The sequence below is a fragment of the Onychostruthus taczanowskii genome, unplaced genomic scaffold, assembly GCF_017590055.1.
Source record: "Onychostruthus taczanowskii isolate IOZ18803 unplaced genomic scaffold, ASM1759005v1 scaffold46, whole genome shotgun sequence".
Taxonomy (NCBI): domain Eukaryota; kingdom Metazoa; phylum Chordata; class Aves; order Passeriformes; family Passeridae; genus Onychostruthus; species Onychostruthus taczanowskii.
The window spans coordinates 4896914-4920971 of record NW_024502125.1 but is presented as its reverse complement, the minus strand read 5'-3'; the positions used below and the strand labels follow the sequence as shown (position 1 = coordinate 4920971).

At 38.0% G+C, this 24058-nt stretch overlaps 2 protein-coding genes across 3 annotated transcripts in view; one reads left to right on the top strand and one right to left on the bottom strand.

The window, feature by feature from the left end:
- JMY (junction mediating and regulatory protein, p53 cofactor) overlaps positions 1-3525 on the top strand; it is a 60383-nt gene extending 56858 nt beyond the window's left edge. For both annotated transcript variants that reach the window (XM_041414588.1, XM_041414586.1), the window contains one exon: positions 1894-3525. The gene's annotated coding sequence lies outside the window, so the exon portion shown is untranslated. The remainder of the gene's footprint in view (positions 1-1893) is intronic.
- Positions 3526-15095: 11570 nt separating this feature from the next.
- HOMER1 (homer scaffold protein 1) overlaps positions 15096-24058 on the bottom strand; it is an 88424-nt gene continuing 79461 nt past the window's right edge. The window contains exon 9 of the mRNA XM_041414683.1: positions 15096-18756. Coding sequence (XP_041270617.1) covers positions 18568-18756 — 189 coding nt within the window. The 3' untranslated portion in view covers positions 15096-18567. The remainder of the gene's footprint in view (positions 18757-24058) is intronic.

Genomic DNA, 24058 nt, shown 5'->3' with positions numbered 1-24058 from the left:
TCTTGCATATTGAAAACTCCCACTACCACAGCTCTTCAGAAGTCAAGTGACAGCTGTAAGAAAAGACATGTCTTGGAACTAACTTGGCTTTCTTAGTGCAGTTGCAATTAGATTGCAATCTAATTTCCTAGATAACAGATCAAATTTAAACTTTGTGATTTGACTTTGATTTTAGTAAATCTATCTGACTGTTTAGAATTTTGTTTGCATTTTTTTGGCAAGATCCAAAGAAATTTTCCAAAACTGACTTAATTGTTTTAAAATCAAATTGGTTGACTCCTAAGCATTTTACGTTGGAAGTGCATCTTAGAAGTAGTCTGTGGTCATTGTCACACAACGTAAATATAGGTTGTTTCTGGTATTTGCAGCTCTATAAAAGGAGTTCAGAATGCAGGCTGAAAATCACTGCTGCATGGTCCCTGGTTGTTGTCTGCTTTTTACCAGTCTACATCCTGCTGAAGTCCTGTGAAGTCATTTGGACCTAAAAGCAGGATTCAGTGTCAGTTCAGTGTCAGGAGTATGTGCTCCTTGTTCTTTACATATCTGGGACTTGCTTTCTCTTACCAATGTCATATATTATTACAAAAGCAACCCTGTTAGGGGTTGTTTTAGGCAAGATTATTTAACACATAATAGTTTAGATTGAAAAATGGTTGTAAAGAATAGCTCAGAAAATAGCTCAGAAATAGCTGTATTAACAGCTCAGAAAAAACATGGAAGGCCCTTGGTATCCAAGCACATGAAATAATTTGGGAGAACAGAGATTGAGACAAAGCCCTTGAAAAATTCAACTGCAAAAATACTTTTCCATGTAGATGAGCATACTTGCTTGAAGATACAGACTTGTTTACTAGCATTCATCATACAAGACAGAAGTAATGAAAATCTGTTGTAGAAATAGCAGGCTAGTATTTTTTACTGTAAGGTTATCTACTTAATATCATGGTTTAAGATTGACCTACTGGTTTTTAACTTATAAGCACTACATGTGCCAAAACAGTAGCATAGAGATTTTAGGTTGAAAACGTGTTTACGGAAGTGTGTTTGCACATATTTTATATGAATTATGCTTAATTATATGTATGTCTGTGTAGGCTAAGCGTAATGCAGATTTTTGCCTTACAAAATGGAGGCTAAATCTGATACAGTGATACATATTTACTAAGTACCAGAAAGTTCCTTGATATATGCGAAGGGAGTATTAGCAGTGCTCAGTGAAGTGGTTTCATTAATTATTGAAGTTTGAAGACAAAACTAATAGTAACTAATTCTTGCAGGAGATCTAGTGATTTCCCATATTGCCTGTTCTGTGAGTTAACAGAACTTTCTACATAAAGTAACATCTTTTTAAGAGCAGTTCTTTCCAGACAGACCCTGAAACATGTAAAAAGATACTGAGGCATTCTGTGTATTGAAGTAGCTGCGCAAGCAGTATAAATATCTAGTAGCTTCTGTATGAAAAATCTGATTGATTACTGATTATCAAAAGTATCCTGAGTATATCTGCGTATGAGTACATAATAGTGCACCATAGTACACTAAGAGTACTATAAGTAATGCAGAACCTGAGTTCCTGAGTGCCCTGTGGTGGACAAAGTAACAGCCAAGAAGGGAGCTTTTGTTCTCTGTAGTCTCCTAATCCAGTATTTTAGGCCTCTTCAAACTCTAATCTGTGTTAACTGCCAATAATACCAGAAGGCAAAAAAAAAAAGACCTGGTCATATGTGACCTGGCTCCAGAGTCACTGTGTCATTATCCTGGGAGCAAAGAGAACCTTTGCTCAGTACACACTACTCAGTATATTGCATGTTACCTAATATGTTGAGAATATCAGAGAATATTTGTACTGCCGTTTAGCTTTTCAGATGTTCCTTTTTCTTTCTTCCCAAACAGGTGCTTGACAGCCACCAACGTGCAAAAAGAAACCCCAGTTGAAGATTACTTTTCATCTGCATTTCTGAGAATTCAGAGCCAGCAGTTATGACCATCAGTTCCACAGGAGGCTTTCTTTGGCAAAGAAATAGTCTTTCTTTGGCAAATAACTCAGTACGTGGAAAAAAATGGCCTGAAATGTTAATTTCAAGTCACTTTTTTCTTTATTTGTTCAGACAAATTCTGGTTTGGGCACAAAGCTAAGTTGTTAAGGACATGCATTTTATACTATCAAGAATGCCCAATTCTTAAGCACTTTTTATATTTGCGTTAGTAATGTACGGCCAGTTAAGTGAGGGGGCCATTTTGAGTTGGGAGACCATTTGCTGTTAGAGTAACTTTGGGGTTCCAAACCAGCTGTAAAATGGCCCCTTCACTGCACTGAATATCTCATGTGCTTGAAAATTCAACTAAATGACTCCCTGTAGAGAAGCTTGCTGTGTAGCAGTCTGATATTCCAGAAAGAGAATTCCTAGTTGCACTACAGTAGCTGAAATTCAGTAACATGCAACTAAGACTTTTTTTCTTCTTAGCTTGAAGAAGCATATATCAGTATGAAAAGCAACAAGTGACCACAGCACAATGAAAATTAGGAGTTGAATTCAGTACATATTCAAAAATATGTTTGTTTCCATCATGATATATTTAGCAAGACATACTGCAGCACCTTTTTAGAAGGTCATGTTTAGTCTGACATCTTTTTAAAAGTAGACATTTTCATGCTTTTTAAAAATATTTCGCTATGCTGAACCAAGTTAGTTATACTTTTATCATTTGTTATAAGAAGCAATATTTTGTAATTTCATACTTAAAAATATTTTTCTCTTTTGGTTTAAAATGGCTTTTGATTAGTCTAAGCAGCCTTCTTTAAAAAAGATCAAAGCACTTAAGCATTCTGATAGTTGAGTTGTGAAAATCATGCTATTCTTGCTGGTTTTCATTATTCCCTTTAGTGGCTGCGAAAATGTTTGTATTTCATACCCAAAAGCCTACTGGCTGAAAGAAATTTCTTTTGATTCTGACTGTTTTATTTTTAAAGGAGAGTTACAACTTCCTCTGCAGTGAATACTTAGGAATAGTCCTAAACCTCATGACTAATGGCTGCAGGCAGCTACTCTTAGGATACCACAGTACCAAGAGGTATGTCATACAGAGATACAAGTAGCCTTGTACCACCTAAAAACCTCATGTGGTATTAAAAATCAGCCCGTTACACTTCTAGGAAAGCTGAATTTCCACTAGCATTTTGTTTTTACTAGTGTAACATACACTGTGTTTGAGAAATACACAGTCCCTGTCCTTTGTGTTGTGTGGTCCATTCACTGTTCCTCTTTTGACAGATAAACTACTTTATGGGGATCTGGGTTCTTTTAAGTGGAGTTACTCATTGCTGCTGTCGTGTAATGGAACACGTACTGTGTTAACATTTTTAACAGGGGATTTCACGTCTTGCCGTTTACTTACAGAGAGAGGAGCAGGAGACCTTACCTTAGCAATAGGCTGTGTAATCTAAAGGAACCTCAGTTCTGGGACCCTTCAGTCTATTGAAGATGTTTTGCTGTGGCTGTCCAAAAATTAAAGCTCTGTCAAACATCTCGAAAGGATTTTCTTAACCATGTTGCCTTACTTATAAAGTTAGTGAACATTGATTTTCAAAGCACCTGTGAGCAGCGTTACTGTAGAATTGTATAGATTTTGCTGTGTTAGTTGCTAGGTCTCTATTTTTCAGCTGTGTGAAACACCTGATACTGGCTTTCCACAGGCCTAAAACTACATGATGCTTTTTTTCTTAAACTTATTCTCCAAATTCTGTGTTACATGGTATGGTTGCAAGCTGTCTGATGCTGTATTCATGCAGCAATAACAGCACTTTAAAGGTTCATAATCATGCGACACTGCCTATACCATCAGCTATTTTGTTCTAATTTGTTTGTATTTTCAGTTACACCACACATTAAATCCAAGGTTATCAAATAACTTTTTGGCTGTAGCACAAAACAGAACTTTTATGTAGAATGATAATACACATTATATATTTCATCTGAAACTTAGTGCTAAATTAAACAAGCAACTTTTATGTTCATTTTTTTCCTATTTTCCAGCCTGCGGTTTCTTTCCTTGGAATATGCATAGAGAACACTAGCAAAATTTCAAGCCGAGGAAAAATAGTGTGATTTTAAAGTATTTGTACAGTGGTTCCCTTGCACAACACGTTTGTCTGCAGTTTACCACTGTCTTGTAATCTAAATAGCTCCATGCTGTACTCTACTACAGTTTTCAGATATGTTTGCCATGTGGTCTGTCATCTTTGCCTTGAAAAATGTGTGCATGATTGATGAAATTACTCTTCTTAATCTGTTTCATATTTAGCTGAAATCTTAGATTTCTGTAGAAGCTTAGTCTCAATAGAAATGGAGTTCTCATATGAGCATGTATTTTATGGGCACACAAAAAGTAGTTGTTATGCTGAGCATAGCAGTATGTATCAGTTCAAAACTGCCATCTGTGTGGAAAATGAATGGGTTTTTCCCTACATCCTGCTCAAAAAAAAAAAACCAAAAAAAACTGATTTAAATCTTCATAAGTCACTAGATGTCACAATTTCACATAATTTTCACTTTGATAAAAAAGTTGTGAATATGTAGTGTACACAGGCTAATTCATAAAAGGTACCATCCTCTGCCATGTGAAATTTTCCAGTGGGATGGCTACTGCAGAAGAAGGGGAAAGTTTAGTGCATTTACAAGAAACTTAGGGAAATTATGACAGTCCTGTGTTGAGGTCAGTTCCTCCACAGCTGAGAAAAGCTGTAATAATTTTGTTGGTCTGCAAGAAGTCTTGGCAAGCATCACTGAGGAAAAACACGTAAACATGCGCAAGGAAAAAGAGCCTCCATAAAAAGACCTGCCTATTGATATTTTTCATTTTATTGTTGTGGCTGCATTGTTCTGTTGCTAGTTATTTATCTTAAGTAGTTTGTCAGCTCTTGGGCTTTTTCTATCTTTAGAAACTTCTTTCTTTTTTCAAATTAGAAGTTTTACTATGGTATTACTGACCCAGTGAAGTAAAGATTTGGGATGCATAATTGTTCATTGTACAAATGCTTATGTAAGGACTGAAAAACCTTTTATGAGTGGGAACAAGAAACTAAATACTCCATTTCTGCTAAAATAACCAAAATGTAAGGTAAACAGCAATAGTCTTGTTCAGAAATTGAATTTGTATCAACAAGGATTTCATGTTCTCATTCATGGAGGTTCCAGATCTTTTACAAATGACCAATAGTCTTACTCACTTTACTGTATTTTCATGTTAGTTATCTGTCTAGGTTAGATGAAGGCTTTTTTTTTTTTATTCTTTGAACATCACTTCTAAGTTTTGCCTGGTTTTGTTTGTTGGGTTTTTTTTTTAATGTGACAGTCTGCATTCTACACCAGACACTTGTAAAATAAATTAGTATGATTATATATTGTGTACTTTTGTGACTGAATTGGGGATAGAACTCAACATACTTCACTACATTATTTGTAAAGAATCATTTTGAGTATAAGCACTATATTCTGTACTGTTTAGTAATAAAGTAATGATAGATGCATTATTGAAGATGCAACTTATTGAGAAGAGGAGGCAGAAACATTATTGTTTTAATGTTACCCTTATTCCGTTTGTTGCACTGAATTTCAGGAGTATAATTTGTAAATCAAGTTTGCTCATGCGTGTAATCAAATTTTATTTTCATTGTAATGCTTATGTGATTAAATTACCTGGATGTATTTCTGGTAATGATTTCATAAGCATGAACAATATGTTGTTGATGTTTCGCATTACAGCATTAATGTTAAGAACAAGCAAAGCTTCTTGCAAAGAAAAGGAGTAACAGAAGCACCTTACTGGGAGAGCATGTTGCATGATTTCAGTCCTCTTGGAGTTGACAGACAGTAGGTCATCCTAAACTTGACTGCAAATTGCTCTTTGGTGTAATAAGCACATCAACATACTGCTATCAATGCTATCAACACAATGGCTGTTTTTAACCTAATAAGTATACTGTAATTTAAGTTTTCCTACAAAGTGAATTTATATTTAATTGCTGCCTAATACATAAATACTTAGAATTTCTAGGAGGGTTAAGGGAGGGTGGTGGGCATGCCAGTATATTTGTGGGAGGGGCTGTTGCATATATGGGTCTTTGTACTTCCCATTCAGTTTGACTGTTAATCCAAAACTCACAGCTCTGGCTTTGGTGAATCTGCAACCTGACATTTATGTATTTTTATTGTGATTCAGGTCTTCTATATTCTGTGGCTCAGAGCTTCAGAATTTGACAGAAAAGGTCATCTTTCCATTCTCAAATGTGAATGCTCTGTACCTCTAACATGGAAAATGACGAAGCAATGAATTTTATTCTCCTGAGTTTTTAATATTAATGTGTAGAGCATTATCTAAAGCTTGTTAACTAGTAGTGTGTCCATTGAAAACAAGCAGAAAGGATGAATACCATTTTGGTGCATATAGTCCATACTCTGCAGAGACTTTATTCCAGAGACTGTCACCTATCCAGGAATTAATTTGCCATAAACTGGCTTGATTTTCAGAGTATAAACATAGTTTTGACTTCTGAATTGGTAAATAGGTGTTGGGCATTGGGGATATTCACTTAACATCTTCCAGCGTGTTGTTGCTGTTGCTGTATGTTTCAAACTTCATTTTTAAGTGTATACAAACACGTCATCATGGAAGAAAATATAAAGAAATACAGATGGCTGCAAGTTGTCTTACATGAATGAAGCCAGTGAAGCTTAATGAAACTAACTTCTTTGTTAAGCTTGTAGAATAAATAAGAAATAATGAAAACAAATTTTCCATTCACTAGCTTTGTGCAATATTATCATTAGACTAAGACACTACTAGCACATTGTGCTTGGCTTTAAGAAAGTTCTTTAATTCCATTATATTCAAAAGGACATATTAAATGCATATTTTATTGTAAACAACTCTGCAAATTTACTATGCCTGAAAATGCTCAAAGTTATTAAGTATTAAGCACAAGTATGTTTAAAAAAAAAAGTTTAATAACTAAACAAAGATTTCTAGCAATACCTAGAAACTAAAAAAAGTTCTAATTGTCTGCTTCTTGGTCTTTTTTCTTTAGTGCAGCTTTTCTGCAGTGCAAGTTTATTGCTGTGTATTTCATAGGGTTTTATTATCATGATTCAGAAATATAAACCTGTACGCAAAGTACTGCATTCACCTTATTGTACATGCGATGTAACATCATACTCACAGTTTTGGTGCTTTAAAATTATTCCTCTTTTCTTTATTAAAGGATATTTATTTGATCACTGTCTTGGTTTTAACTTTATGTACTAGCATTAAAAAAATACTTTTGGTGCAGTTTGGTTCCCACAAAAAGACATTTCAGATCTAATTCATTTCAGCTCCCATTGGAATTCTTACGGCTCCTCAATGGAGTTGTAAGAATAATGAGTTTCCCTGTCATGGTTTAATGGTAAGTGGTTGCATCTAAGCTATGTTGCAGCATGGAATATTGGTATTTAGGTAACATCTTTGTAAATGAAGCCACATTAACAATTAAAGTATTACAGAAGAACTTTGCTTCTAAATGATGCTGGGTAGTTGTGTGTAGCTACAAATCACACCCACTTTCCATCTCTTGATGAAAAGACAGAAACACTCTGTGAAAAAGGGTGAAAGTTTAACTACAGAAATGTTAAGAGCTTAGCACCCTTATTACACCTGCCATGTCCCTAACTGGAATTCCTAGGGTCTGTAAGTTCTTCCTTTTATTGCTCTAGCCATTTTGTGTTATTATTTATGTAGACCAAATCTTGCAAAAGACGTATCTTTATATTGTATCTCTTTTCCCTTTTGTTTCTATATTTTTGGTGTAGTGCAGGTAGGTTCTGTTTCTAGCTGGTTCCTTAACATGAGGAAACAAAAAACCAGTGTGTTTCTGGAACAGGAACTTTTTAGTGCCATCACGAGAAAACAAGAAAACATTTCAAAGGGCAACATGAAACCAACTTTGTATTTGCAGTGCAAATTTGCGCTGCAACATGTCTTGTACAAAATTCAAAGCTGTCTGAATTTGGTTTCCTAGTGGTGTGTTCCATGCCAGGTAATAATGACTCTTAATTTTGGGTTATGGCAGAACATGTTGAACAAGTAGGAAATGTGTTGTGAAAGAATCAGTTCTTTGATTGTTGCTGACTTGAGAGAAGAGAGTTACATTTGTGTCTGAGGTCTGTTCCTAAAGTTCTGGCAGTGTGTGACCTTTATAACTCTCTACAGGATCCATGCAGGTTGGAAGTGTGTATGCAGTTGGAATTTAGTGTATGCATCAGGATTGCATATGAATGATATCTGTAGGCAGACTTAAAAGGCAGTGGTATGCCATGCAACATAAGGCTTCTTGTTTGTACAACATAGAAGATGAAAGAACGGTCTTTTTTTTCCCCCTGGCTTGTTACATGTCAGATGTAAATCAAAGGTACGTTGTAAATAAATACTCAGTGGGCCACAGTGCCTCTGAAATTATACATGGAGGGTCTGTCTCTGTTCCACCTCGTAATGCTCAACAGAGGCAGTAGATACAAGGGAAAGAAGTAAAAATGGAAGGTGTATTTTGCAGATGTTGTTTTCCAAAACCTACATGCGGTTCCTTTTCTCGGTAGTTCTTAGTGCTGCTTCCCATCATAGGGAGAAGCCCATTTTATAGGCTTCATTCTTCCTGCAATTCGAGGGAGCTTAGAGGAATCCTGGACTGCCACAGTATGTGAATCTTGGGATCAGCAAGCCATCAGCATGTCACTGCCACCACTGCAGCTGGAGCTTTATGCTCAAGTCACAGATCACCGTCTAAATCCATCATTACAGAGTTGTGCCATTGTGTTTTTACCACTTGTAAAGGAATGTTTTAATGTCCGTAAAAATGGATAAAATGGTGTCTTAAACCTTAGATGTACCATGTCAGCCATTTAACTGTACAGGCATCACTTTGCTTACACAAACTGCCCTTCAGCAGAAAACCATCCCAGAGGTGTTCACAAGAAGCTACAGCATCATCACTGTGTAACCTACCTTGCTCACAGAAGTGCTGCAAGTCTCTGTCCAAATCTCCATCCTGCAGAACTGATCCCACAGAGTAGCGTTTCTGCCCTTTCCCCCTTTGCAGTAAGATTCTCAGTCTCTTATTACTTTCTCTAAACTTTATGCAAATCTTCACCACAGTCATGCTCACTGTCAGATTTTCATCAGCTTAAAAACAGCACATCTCCCTTGAACTGTTGCCTCCACAGGAAGGGCTGGTGGATAAAAACAGTCACAGATATTCTGTGCTGTTAAAGCTGCTGCCTGTGTTCTTGCTGGGGTTCGCTCATCATTAATCCACCCAAACTTTGGGAAAAAAAGAACCTAAACCAAAAGAGAAGTTATATTCACATTTACACTGTATCTGCTGTCTTACCCCTTTATTCCTATTGTAGTTTTGTGCTGGTTGTGGGATGTTTGTTGGAGATACTTGTGCCACAGGCAAATCAACTGTATTGCTTTCTTGTCACTCTTTCCTCACCATGGAATGCAGCAGCCTTCTTGACTTCTCTGAGACATCTCACTATACCCCACATGGCTTACATAAAACTAAGCACATTCAGAGTCTTTCAAACATAAGTCACTGTTTACTTCATTCTTTCATCTTAACAACTTTTCTAATTGGCATCATATTCCCTCTGTACATTACTGTTTAAAAGTCAGGAATAAGGAGGATTGAAGAATCATGCAATACATACAAAGCACTTATATTAACTATACTTTTTCTTCCTCAGTACTTTATTTTAATCCCATTCAATTTCAATAAGAGTGTAACTGAGTTCTTAGCATACAAAATCATCAGTGCAAGCTCAAACTGCCATGCATGTTAAAAGCACAATTTAAACACCAGTAACAGACATTTATGAATCAACTTCTTTCGAAGCAACATAAAAGGGTGGCCATTTCCCCCCCACCATGCACTTGGCTGTGAGTAAAATGACTTTTGGAGTGGATAAAGTCCTGTGAAAACAATTAAACAATTTGACAGAGAAACCACTGCACACTGCTCTTGGTTACTAATGACATGTTGAAAAAAAAAAAAAAGGCATCTTAAATTTGCATTATGAAATAGTATTTATAGTATCAAAAAAGAAGAAAAAAAGCACACATCCTGTACTTCTGTTGATGGCATACATATATTTTTGTCATGGTTTCCTAAAGATTTATGCTGCTGAAAAGCCTTCTCTTAATAGAAAAGTAAGTTGAAACATAAGGTTCATTCTTCTCCTGCCCAGCACCACTGTAGGAGGAAATTTATTTCCACCACTTTACAAACAGTGTTTTATGTGTCCCCTGATACACCCATATCTTGCTCTGTCACTCAGCTCTAAGTCAAACTGTGCTCAGTGAGTCAGGCTGTTGGCTTTTGTGAGGTCTGACCATTCATGGGCCATTCCATGGACCAGCAGATGGTCAAAACCCAATGACACTTGGAGGGTGCCTACTATCATTCAGCCATTCTGGGAAAAGATCAGAGGAGTGCAGAAATTGTCCCCAGTCAAAGGTTCTATTAGTTAAAGCAAATCTGTTTAGGAGATCAGGTTTGTCACTCTTTTTAAAAACTTAAAAAAAGAAAAAAAAGAAAAATGTCTACTTGGGCTATGTATTCAGGGAAAACATGAGCCACATAGTGCCTACCAGGGCATGCTTTGCTTAATTGGTGTACAAAATAACATGCATTATATTTAAATACTCAAAAGCAGTTACATTTCCAAGTTAGTGCTATGTCCCATTTTGCAGAAAACCCCAACCCTTCAAGTATTCAGCTTTTAATCTCTGTTTGCAGTAAGAAACTTTGAACAGAAACTTTGTGTCCCAGATAGCATTTGTTGAGACTGCGCTGTCAGCCATCTGGGATAAACCTGGGTTCTGCTCGCAGCCATTAGCTGCCTGAGATAACTACAGAATCCCTGCCTTTTGAGGCCCAGATGAATGCTGCAGTCCTTGGTGGATGCTCAAGGTTGCAGGGATGCTTCTGGATAAGAAAGTGCTTGGTACTGTCAGTAGTACCAGCTTGGCTAAGTGATTGAATGCAAACTTTAGCTTCTGCTCCCCAGTGGAAGGAGCCTAGCTGTTCCCCAAGAGGACACTACTTCTGTTAACCCATCAATGTATCATTGCAATAGCAAGCTGTGAAGTTTCAGTTAAAAAACTTACCCTGAAATACTGTATTTCTTCACTTAAATCTGTCAAGACCTTCCAGCTGATGAAGCCCTGATCCATTGACGTGCCACTGTCACCAGCTAACTATTTTCCAAGTAGCTGCATGCCAGCATTTATGCCATATAAGACCCAGCACTGTGCTTGTGGGAGCTGTGGAGGTCACTTTACAACTACGTCTTGTAATGGTCCCCTCTTCTGGTCCAGCCCCTCTAAAGAGAGACTTGAAACATTATGGCAAATTCCACAGCCACCTAGCAGCTCTTGCTAAAAAACTGGCCTCAAGGCTGGTGAACCTATTTGTTCTTATCCCGTGAGTGAACCATCCTCATTGCCAGGTTCAGAGAGCCGATTCAATGTTTGGGTACATCAGCAGTTCCAGTGCAGTTGCTTGCTCAGTCACAGAGCTGACCAGTGCTGTGCTCTGTGAGGCCTTATTCCCTTCTGGATTTTAGATACCTATATCCATGTCACAGCTTCAACACTGCAGTTTGGCCCAAGTGTCAAAATTCCTTTAACCCCTCTGAAACAACATCGCTGTTTGCGACCTGCCCAACCTGTTAGTCAGGACTAAGTCCCGTAGCTGGATTTCCCAGCCTGACTCAGCTACAGAGACCTGCTCTTGTCTTTGTACTTGTTCTCTTATGGAGATTTCCAATGTTGCTATAATTCATTTGCAAAAGACCTGTCACTTATACTAGCTGATGACAGAAATCCTCTAGCTTGATGGGAACTTTTGCTGCCAATCCTAACACATTTTTGCATTTTGACTTGAGGAGTTACGTGTGCCTTATAGGTATTTTCTATTTGTGCAATACAGTTATCATCATTGGTGGAGAGCATGAAAACTCATGTCTTCTGAAAATACACTGCTGTCTTTTAGACAGCTCTGATTCAAGGTACTTTCTAGTAGCATGCCTCAGTAATGCTTGTTTAGAAGATCCCCAATGCTTCCTCACTGAGGCTGAGATGTTCATGCACAACAGTCAGCACCTCATTCCCACAGGTATCTCTTGTGTGAGTGGGTTTTGGGTTTTTTTTGGGTTACTGATGTCCCTGCTGGGTGAGCTTGACACTGAATATTTATGTTTCTCATTTCATAAGCAGTTTAGGACTTACATTGACTATGTTTGGTTGTTCCATGTTATGCAAGAGAAAAGAACACAGACAGAACAAAAGGAAAAATGCAAGAAATAGAGGATAATGAAAGTTTTGACTGGTAGGTTCAAATGGTAACAATAACCACCTCAAATAAAGCTTTCATAATTTCTTTTCAAAGAGGTGGGGAAAAGCAGCTTATATCAAATCTACATATTACTCTGCTTCTTTAAGATATACAGAATGAAATTTCCCCTTTTCTCCCCCTGCAAGCAAAACTCCGAAAGTGCAAAATGCTCTGGAGCAAAAGGGCTCCAGTCTGGTAATGACAGAGCTACAATTTTGAAGCAGCAGCTTCTGAACTAAGGACAGCACGCACTCCTGGGTTGCTTCTGGGACAGACAGCAAGTGCAGCTGGCAGGGCGTAGCAGTGAGGCCATGCAGCAGGGACTAGATGCAAGATGCTCGCACGAAATACTACTTGAGGCACTCAGCTACATACTTCTACACTGGCTCCTCTCACTAAGTGAAAGTCGAAGAGAGCTGTACCTTACACTGATAGATTTCTGGTTCTCATTGCTGCAGATTCCTGAGAAACACAACTGCTGGAATTATAAAAATAACCATATATATTCAGAGGTGAAGAAAGAATTAGATTTAATGTTAAAATTTCCATCCAGAGGTAAGGGCTACGATCTTTCTCCTGTAGGCAAGTACAAGGTCATTTTGCTTCAAATTTCTTTTGTTTAGAGACAATTCCACCGAACATTTAACAAAATACAAGCCAGACTCAGAGAATTTCAAAGGCCTTGTTCTCTCTCTGCAAGTATCTGCATGACCATATTTAATTCAACAGGAGGAAATCCATACACACAGATTATATTTACACATACCTTGTCAAGTGTAGCTCTTCCTCTCCCCTTAGCACTTGGATGCATGGTATTGTTTGTGAAGGTCCTTAGTTCTGCCCTCCTTCTTGATCTAGTGGGAAAACATCCTTCTTCTTCAAGAATTACCACAGTCACAGAAATGCAAATTCTTTTCCAAGAAAATGTCTATGTTGCTATTCTCAATCTAATGGAAGCAAAAGCACCTGACACACTGCTGGATCCATGCAGTGAGATGAGGCTTGGATGAGAGCAGATGAGAATTCCCAGAGCAGGGAACAAGGTTGGAAACTACTTCCAAGTTAAAAGAAAGAAAAAACACCAAATTCGGCTCAGAATTCCATTACACAATCATCATAGGAACTGATGGCATCAGAAAACAGGGAGCACTGATGGCTAAAACTGGTGTCAAACCTCTAGAGTCATGAAGGTAAAAGACAGAAAGGACATGGGGTTTGCAGACTGTCAGGACTTCAGCTGTGTTCATGAAACACACCCCCAGTGCTGACCTTGGGAAGTCTCTAGCAATCAAGAGTGGGCAAGCCTGGTGTGCTCAATGTCAGCGTGATGTGAGCACATAAGGAACATGAGATCCTTTCAGGTGGTTTGTCATTCCCTATGCAAATCATTCTCACCTATTTTACAGCTACACAAGGGTTCCACACTAGGGAATCTTTTTGAAATTGTGTTTCCCTCACCCACCCCGAATTTACAACACCTTTGATAGTTACTGTCCTTCCAATTTTTTGAAGTATTTTTCAAAATCCTTTCCTTTATCTGAAAATACTCAGGATTGCCAGATATATCATTGCATCTGATCTCTGCTTATGCAAGACCCAGCAATAAGGGGGAAAGTAGGTATACTGTGTTTCTTTGGTCCTATTATGAGCTGCCAGCAGTGCAGAAGCAGAACTGGCCACTACAGGTCCCTGAGAGGTTGTGGCAGGCAAGCTATGAGACCCCTTATGGTGTGAAAACCCACTTATGTCTATAGTATCTAGAGGTATTGTAACATTAGACTCACACCTGCTTCCTGGCTAGGCATGGCCAGAAGAGTGGACATGAGCTGAATTGACTCTGGGATCTAACACAAAACTCCGCTCATTGTTCCAAAACGTTTAACAAAACAGGGAAAATTCATCCATCTTGTCTGAAGTAAGTGGAGTGAAACGAGGAACTAAGGCTGCTAAGCAAAACCATAGATTTCAAATAATGTGTGTTATTCCATGATATGGTCTCTGCTTAGCACTGTTCAGAGGTAGTGCACAAATGCAGCATTACTAAGAAAATGTAAACAAGACAGTTTGAACATTGCTTAGCAGAGTCAGGTCCATTTTCTGAAAAAGAAACCCCAGTGTATAGGTGCCACTTAACTGGCGTGTTCAGTTACTGAGGCTGAACTACGCACACTGGGATGGAGTTTCTTGATGGTATTTTTTTAATTGTCTTCTGACATCCAGATCTAATCTCTAATTAGATCTATCTTTGGCCTTAAGGTTTTTGCAACTAACCAAGTGCTTTTACTGATATCTGCAGCTCTGCAGAGAATTAAGGTCTGCAACAGTTTTCCATTCCTCTCTCCATGCAGTATTTCTGAAAAATGGCTTTGATTTTGACTTTTGAATGCAGTGTTCACAGAATGCTGTTCAGCAGCCACTTCAGTACAGAATATATAAGATGATAGAATGAAATGAGGTTTAGCTTCTTACTGAAGGCAAACCTGAAGTTAATCCCCAACTGGTAGAAAAATGAGCAGAAATCAGAAACGTTTCACAACTGAGAACTGAAATGACATATCCCAAAACATTAATCTTTAATTGACGCATTGTTAATTCTAGGGTTTTCTTTAAAGGAATTCTCTTAGGAATGCCACCGATAGCGTTAAATGATACTTATTTGTGTAACAACTGGTTTAGCCCTTTATTTATTTATTTATTTATTCATATTTTACCTGAAAATGTATTTTCTTAGAGACATTATAACTGCATTTCTGCATTATCAGTTCATTTTGTTCTCCTCTTTCCTGGATGTATTGGCCAGGAAAAGGAACTTCCAGTCATCTATAATGGACAGTTTAATTCACATTTTTTACTTTGTCCACATAAAAAAATGCAATTTCTGGATCATTGAGGCATATGGATTATGAACAATACACTCCAAAATCTAGCTATCCAGACGGGGATATACTTACAAAAATTTTTTATGTCAAAGTCAGGATTTCACAACATAACACACTAATGCAAAATCCAGTAGCACCTGAAAGATTAAGGTAGCTGCTGCTATCACTTGCACATACTTGAAAAAGATTTAAGGAAAAAAAAAAAAAAAGAGTCATACATTCTCCAGAGAATAGCAAGTGTATTTAAAAATAAAAAACTGTGGGTTCAATTTTTTTTTTTTTTTTTTTTTTTTTTTTTCTATTTCTGTATTTCTGTGAGGCTTATGGTAATTCTTTTGTTGGCTTTTTTTTTTTCCCCAAGACTGTAGTTGCCATGTAAATTTATACATAAAGTAACTGCTCTCCTCTCCAGTGCAAGTTCATGGTCATGTTTTCAGGCTATAGTACTGAACACCGTTTTCTTGTATACATATTCCCATCGTTTCATTAAAGATAGATACAATGTACAGTACTTGTCTCTGGGACAGTAATGTTTCAAATGGCAAAACCTTCACCTTAAAACATAAGTGAAGAGGCTACAGTAGGTATAGCCACCTAAGTATGAACTTTAGATCACAATTTCTAAACACTTGCCTACTGTACATAAGCATTAAAAATAGTCTTAGACATAGGATTTTATTTATATGTGCACGTATGTCCACCTCATCCCATATTTATGTTTGGCAACTATTTGGGAATTCAAAGGTGCAGCCCTCAGTAATTGTATTATTTAAAAAAAAAGAAATGAAGCTTATCTACTCTATGAGAAAAAGAAATTCTCAAATATCAATTTCCAATTTTAAATTTAATTTCAATAGGAAAATATTAAAAATGTGCACATCTAAATTTTTCCATGTTCTGTATATACATATGTGTGTGTACGTATACATAGAAATGCTCATGTACCACACATATTCACAAAATTTAAGTGGAAATATTTCTGTCCACTATTTTCCCCACACATATGACATCATATCTTTAAAAATGTCAATAATAATATCATTAAAAATAATATTACATTTATTCCATCATTATGTTTTTTTATTCTTTCTTCATCCTTATTATGTCCACTGAGCATTAACAGGCCAAATTCTCCTTACACTTCCACGGATGTTATGCCAACGGAATGTTGCTGACATCACATCAAGGACACATCTGGTTTACAGCAGCACAAGTGACAGGAGAATCAGGCCCAAATATCCCCAGGAAAATTAAAAACTGGCTGTATCTGCTCATATGGACCTGATGAAGATATACACACTACTGTCTAAAATCCCCTGAATGATTAACATGTAGCTCACCACAAAGTTTTCAACCAGTAGCACAATGAAACAAGCTCCCCCCACCCCTTTAATAAATGTGAGAAAATACCCTAAAAAATATGGAGAAAGCGTAAACATTGTGTATATTACATACCATATAATACAAGACAGTTTTAGCATTTAACCTAAGCCACTTCCCTGACTAGTCAGGGGAGACCTGATAAATCACCAGTTAATGGAAAAGAAAAAGGTATCCTAGAAATAAAGCATGTCTTTCCAATATAAATGACAACCTGCGTGTATTATATGGTACATACACACAGTACATACATGAAAACAAACTTATCTTTTCTAACTTTGAATATCAGTCTCTAAGTGAAGAAAACCGTGTTCTACAAATTGAATAAGCAGCTAGATTTCATGTTTAACATTCAAATTAATTTGGGGAGCAAACAAAGGTTCGTGCATCTTTCAACTCTGAGGTCTGACATTCATTCATACATTTTAAAAAAGCCCTCTTCTGCATTACAAGCAATTTATGGCAAGAATGCACTGTGATGCAAGACACATGACAATTGCCTTACCTTTCAAAGAGTAGGGGTTTTTAAATAAATCTATTCTATAAAGAAATATGTTTGCCAAAAGTCTGTTAAAATTACATCAAAACAACTTTAAAACCTGCTCACTGAGGATAATTAGATTCAATGTCCTGTTTTTAAATATTTAGTTAACAGTTCAGAATATTGCCTGGTGTAGTTTGGATAAAGATGTGATATGAAGACCCATAAAAGAGTAAACATGTCTTCAGTTCAATTTGCTATGACAACAAAACTTAAAGAAGAAACTTCTAGCCTTTTTGGCTAGACAGGCTCAGTGTATGAGCAATCCCTTGCGGTACCTCTGTGCTCCTAATGAGTCTGTAACAGAACAGTGCTCCCCATAAGCCATTATTCACAGAATCTCTGTTTCATGTCACATTCTGAAAAAGTCTCTTGCAGAACAGATTAACAGCAAATTGAACACTCAATATAAGTATCAAGGCCAGAAAACAAAAACCTGGCCATTCCTTGTTATGTGTGCAGGTCAAATTTAAAATGTTAAGTTTACATTTAAAATTCTCAGGGGATTTGGGCTTTTTATTTTTCCTGCGGGACTCACCTTCTATCACTGGTTGGCTCAAAATTTATTTTAGTGGAAGATACTATCTCACTGTAATTACATGGAATTCATACGAAAAACTAAACCTTACATTGGACAATATTGTAGAACACCAAAGTAAGCTCCATAAAGAAATACGGTATCTTCCAGTATATATGTATAGCTATAAAAAAAACAAAAAAAGCCAACCAGCCAACTAACCCCAAAAAAACAAAAAGGAAGAAGTTTATACAAGCAATTATAGTAAATTTGTTTCAATTAAAGATGCAACTCTCTCTCATTCCTGGCAAGAATAAATTTGTTCCGGCACTGCTTCTCCACAGTGCAACATATCCTGAGAAATTATTAAGAACAAAATACAGGGCTGTCATCACTAAGTTCTTGCACAAAACACAGCATTTAAATATTTTAAATAAAACAGCCAATATTTTAAATAAAACAGACAGATACCTATATTGTATCTGTCACAAAATGGGGTGTGTCCTGGGACACTGCTAATTCTTCCATCACTGATAATTAAAAAAGGATTGCATTCAATTATTGTTAATATTTTTCAAGTTATCTGTAGCCAATAATGTAAAAGGAGGTAATTTGTAATTCAAGTTTTTTGTTAGTTATTTTTTTCTTAAACTAGCTACAAGCTAAGTTCTAAATTTTACACTGAATTACAAGTCAAATTTAAAACAATCCCCCTCAGAGGAGCATTTTCTAATTTTGTGCAACTTTGATGCAGAGCCCAACACAGTCCTATGAAGAGAGACAGTGCATCTTTAAGCTGATTGGCACTGAAATCCCATTTTCTTTAACTGCACTCTATTAGCTTGGCCAAGTTATCTCGTAATTCTGTTAGTTCAAATATTTTTCCATCAAGAATTTCTAAAAGTGTCTTCAAGTTATTGCGAAAAGCTTCTTGCTCATTCTGACTTTTCTCCAGACGTTGCTCTAGATCAGACAGCTGTCCTTCCAGGTCTTTGTTTCGAATTTCTACTTCCTTCAGAGAAAATACACAACATGTTAATGTGTTGTCTGCAAACAGAAAGCCGTCTAACGTCCTCTTGGTACTCATGTGCTATTTGTGTCAAGTGCTTTTTAAAATGACTTGTAACCCTTTACAGTTTTCAGTAAGTCAAACCAGAACCTGAATTGTTACTACAATTGCATATGTATTGCTACTTCCTCCATTTTTTCCATAATTATCTGAAGGACTGAACTTTTGGAGAGGAACAAACTTTAGTCAGTGAACAACTGATACACTTATTCAGGTGTGTTATCACTTCTATCATTTAGAAATTTACTGCCTAACGAAAACACCTTCTCAGAGTTCACTTACATTCAAGTATGCCCTGATTTAGACTACATGATTTGCTCAAGGACACGGTTCTCCATCAAAAGTTCTCATGCAAAAACCCATCCAGAACACTGCTTTAGAGACAGAGGAGCACCACCTTATTCCCATCCCATATACAGGATTAAGACAGGAACATAACCGGGCCCAAGTGGATGTCAAGGTGACTGTAACAGAAGTAAACCAGGAGGTGCAAGCTGTACATGGTGCCTCGCTGCACAGCACCCGCCTGTGGAGCAGGGACAGTGGCAGAGCCACCACTGCTGCACGGACGTGCCGCTCCCACGCAGCGGGGGCAAGATGAACAGCGGCGTGTCGGACACAGCCCAGGGGGTGGGACCCTGGGCAAGATCAGTTCACTCACCAGGAGAAGCCCTTGGCATCTGCCCTGGGACTCCTCGCAGCTCCAGCTTGCGCCTGATGGGCGACAGTGCCCACAGACAGTGCAAGACAGGTGCCCTCTCTTCAATCAAATCACAGGTGATTCAATCACCTGGGTCTGGAATAGCATATTGTTCTTTGTTCCATTCATTGCACACCTAATAAATTAATGCTAAGGTTTGTAATTTCAGTTACAAAAATAATTTTCAAAGGCAGCACAGAGACATTGTGTTTAGTACACTATACACCCTGTACAGCCATCTCTGGAAAAGTGCATAATTAATTCATATTATGTATGGTAACATGTTTTTCAACACTTCCTCCCTTTACAGTGGTTTTGTGTCACAAAGCTTTAACAGACCTGCTCTGAGATTTTACTACAACTAGTTTTACAAATAGGAAGGGAGATCTGGCAGCAGTCAATGATCGCAGCATGAACAACTCCTCTTTCACCCCTCCAACTCTCTCACTGGTTTTGGTGTGATTCTTCTGTCTCCCTCAAGGCTAAGAAATATGTTCATGTTTATACTGGAGATATCTCAGCTAACCACTTGACCTATACAGAGAATATATTGGGTCATTCAACAGGTATGTAATGGCAGCCCTGTGTCAAAGCCTGAGAAAGGTATCCACTTGTGAGGGGTCTGATGACAGCATCGATTGGCTGCTGCATCCCTGGCCGCAGGATGGATGGGGTGACATGGCCAGTGCTCAGTTTCAGCTCCCAGCCTCTGCAGCAGTGCAGAGTTCTGGGTCCCCCACCAGCGCTGCAGGACATTCACTGCCTCATAGCTGTGGCTGCTTGTGGAGCCAAGGGTTACCTCCCAGCTAAACTGAAGGCCTTCCTCACTTCTTGTCTGCAAATGAGCAAGTAAAAAACTATGGAGTTTTCAGCACCAGTCTTGAACAGCCAGCACACCTGAGAGCAGGAATTATCCACTACTGCCAGGGTCAAGAGAAGAATTAATTTGTTTAGCACTGAATAATTTAGTTGCCAAAGTGCCAAAATAAGCTAACTGGATAGCACACTTGTAGAAATTATACAAATAAAATGCATATATGCTTATATAGTGAATAACTACCTCACTGCTGCTACAAATGAAGACAACTGGTTATAACCAGTCATACCTTGTAAAGGATCTTCTTCATTGAGTGTACTCCTGCCTTCCAAGCCAAACACTTACAGGTACTACCTGGTGTAGTGATTGCACAGGTTCAAGATCCTCTGAGGGCCAAGGGATTACAGTATAGGACATAAAAGTGAAATCCAAAGTCCTCTCAGCTTTGCCAGAGTGACACAGTCCTTTCTTTAGCTCACAGAAAACTGATTGCTGTTTTTCAGTACTTGCCCACCCTGTCATTGCTTCTCTCCTAGTCACCAAATGTGTGTGCTCTAGGAAGTTTTCTTGCCACTGCTCTTACCTCAGAGATAATTAATTCCTGCAAGCAAGGAAGCCATTGGTGAAATAGACCACTTTGGGACAAATCTATGGAAAGTTATATGGCTTCACATTGTGATATCAGGGCTTGACTAGAGAATTCTGTTGGCCTGTATCTAGCACTGAAGAACACCTTTCAGGCCCTCCTCACACATTTTTAATGAAATATGTCAGAAGATGCTGCTTTTAATTTCTGGAAAATGCTACTTCTTAAATTTACATTTGACCCTTATGCATATTTACCCTAAATTAGCATTAATGAATTCTGCAATGCTATTGCATTGTAAGTTCATGTCCAGCTCATGTGCTGTTTCCTGTTTCAAATCAGTCAACCTCAAAACTTGCTTCTTGATTGGAAGAGGTGGATTACATGTAATGTAATCTACTTCCCTAACTGTGCCATTTCCCTTTACTGGCAGCTGACCTCATCCAACAATAAACTGACTCTTCGGTACATTCAGGCCCTTTTCAGAAGGTATTTTGCATTGTTGATTTTTTACTTTTGGTTTTTTTAAGCTCTTCTTTCATCAGATGTAATAATTTCTCATATTGTTTTCTCTTACAGAAAAAATAAATTATTACTAGTTATGTTTGTTGTTTGCACTGTAACAATCTTTTGCAGAATTCAGTGCAAGGATTGGAATAAAATATTCAAACCACACACAACAGCTATATTTAGAAATCAGCCATATTAATAAAGATATTCTGACCTACTGTGAGAGTCACACTGATCATGACTCACTGATATGACTTCTCTACATTACTAATGGAATTAGGACCCTGATACTTAAACTTCATGACAACATATTGTTCTTCACTAGAGTTTTCCAATGGTTGATATGTAAACAACTCCTGATACACATGTGTCATAAATGCACTACACCTTGAAATACTTATTTCTTTGTATAGCATTTTTCATAGAGGATTTTTACCAAAATATTTTAAAGTTACATAATCCACCTGCAAAGCACAAGAGGGAAAAATAAACGACAAGAACAAAGAGTGAGAGAAACAGATACAAACCCTGGAGATAATCACTCTGAAAATAAATGATGAGTCAGGTAAGTGAACATATATGAGACAGTGTGAAGCTACAGCATACGATGTGACAGATGTAGGGTGAAGTGCATCAGAGAACACCAGTATAACCAAAGCAGGACAATTACAGCAAAGTACAGACTCAAGATGTTTTTCCTGGGCAGGATCAGGGCAGTAAATAATTTTAAGCTTAATAAAGGTACATTTAAACTCAGATCCTAAGTGATCCTTTAAATTTAATTGAATAAAACCATATAGACCCATTTCAGAAACAGATCACTTACAATGTGACACATGGACATATATACAAAATATATCCATATGGTAATTAAACAATCACAGAATCATGAAATGGATGAGATTAGAAGGGCCCTTAAGGGGTCCTTAAGGGCTTCAACCCTTTGTCATGGGCTGGAACCCTCTCCTCTAGGTAAGGTTGCTCAAAGCACCATCCAGCCTAGCCTTGGACATTTCCAGAGGTGGGGCATCCATAACTTTTTTGGGTAACATGAAGCAGTGCCCCACCACCGTCACCATGTAGCATTTCATCCTAGTATCCAATCTGAACCTACATTCTTTCAGTTTGAAAGAACTACTCCTTGTCCTATCACTGCAGTTCCTGATGAAGAGTCCCTCCCTGGCTCCTCTGTAGGCCACTTTCAGATACTGTAAGGTTGCTATGAGGTCTCCATGCAACCTTCTCTTCTCCAGGCAGAATAGAGTTTTTCTTAGCCTCTCTTCATAGTGAAGGTGCTGCAGTCCTCTTATCAGCTTCATGGCCTCCTCTGTCCTTCCTGTGCTGGGCCCCAGAGCTGCTGCAGCCCTGCAGGTGGGCTCTCAGCAGAGCAGAGGGGCAGAATCCCCTCCCTGGCCCTGCTGCCCACACTGCTCTGGATGCAGCCCAGGACACATGTGGCTCTCTGGGTTGGGAGCACACACTGCTGGTTAGTGTTGAATTTTTCATCTACCATCACCCCCAAGTCCTTCTCTGCAGGGCTGCCCTCAATCACTTATACATAAATATACCAAAATGGAACCACTGACTTTATAAGGTAAAATTTTAATAAAAATAATCCATTTTCTAATCTTTCATTTCTTAGTAGTCTCATCATTCTGCTTGCTAAGGATAATTCTGGCTCACTGCTACTTTTCATATGATCATACAATGAAATTACTGCATTTGCTATTGCTGGAACAATTTCCAACTCTCATTACAATGTCTCTTTTTAGTCTCTCACTTAAATGCCTTTTCAGATGAAAACTTGTATATTTAGCCTAAAGCCAGTAACAATTTTTGGAACAGGCAAGATCAGGTGTACTGAAAACACTCTTTAAACACTGTTCAAAGTAATAACATACTTTGTACAAACAAGTTGACGTAAGAAGGGGGAAAATGAATAAACTCATTTTGATCTTTAGTGTCTTATTCTGTAGGTTAAAATTTGATTCATAGAGGTTCCAATTCATGTCACACATTTCAAAGAATACCTGCCTAATGATTTTTAAGCTATGGCTGTGATCTGATGGGGCTTGCTTTCAGCATGCTAAGCCACAGAACCAAGAGAATCCCCTTTCAGCTCTTTAGGGTTGGAGCTATTTAATCCCTGAGTTTCCAGTACTTTCAAAACTCTGAAGGCTGAACCCAGAATGTAATCCACACAAGTTTTTGGTCATTCCAGAGGCAGGTGTGACAAGGAACGTGGCTATGTGCTGGCTGGTCAGTGCAGCGACAGACAGGAAAGAGCTCAGATGGAGCATGGGAGGATATAATGAGAGAACATAATTCCAGCAGCCTCAGGTATCTGGCATTACACACAGTAAGAAACAACTTCTAAAAAACCAATAAAAGCACAATGTTTCTAAATAATTCCAAGAAAATGTAGAAAGTGTGGTTTTAAAGCCTGTACTACACAAGAGCACTTTAACCCTTGCTTTCTCAGGGCATGTTTAAAAGCTGAACACAAACTCATCCCAGGTTGATGATCCACTGTTACAGCGTGCTTTTATAGGGAGGCACCCAGAGAGACGGAGGCAATCCACCGACAGATCATTTCAGTGGCATGCAGAAACTATGGGAATCCACTGCTGTG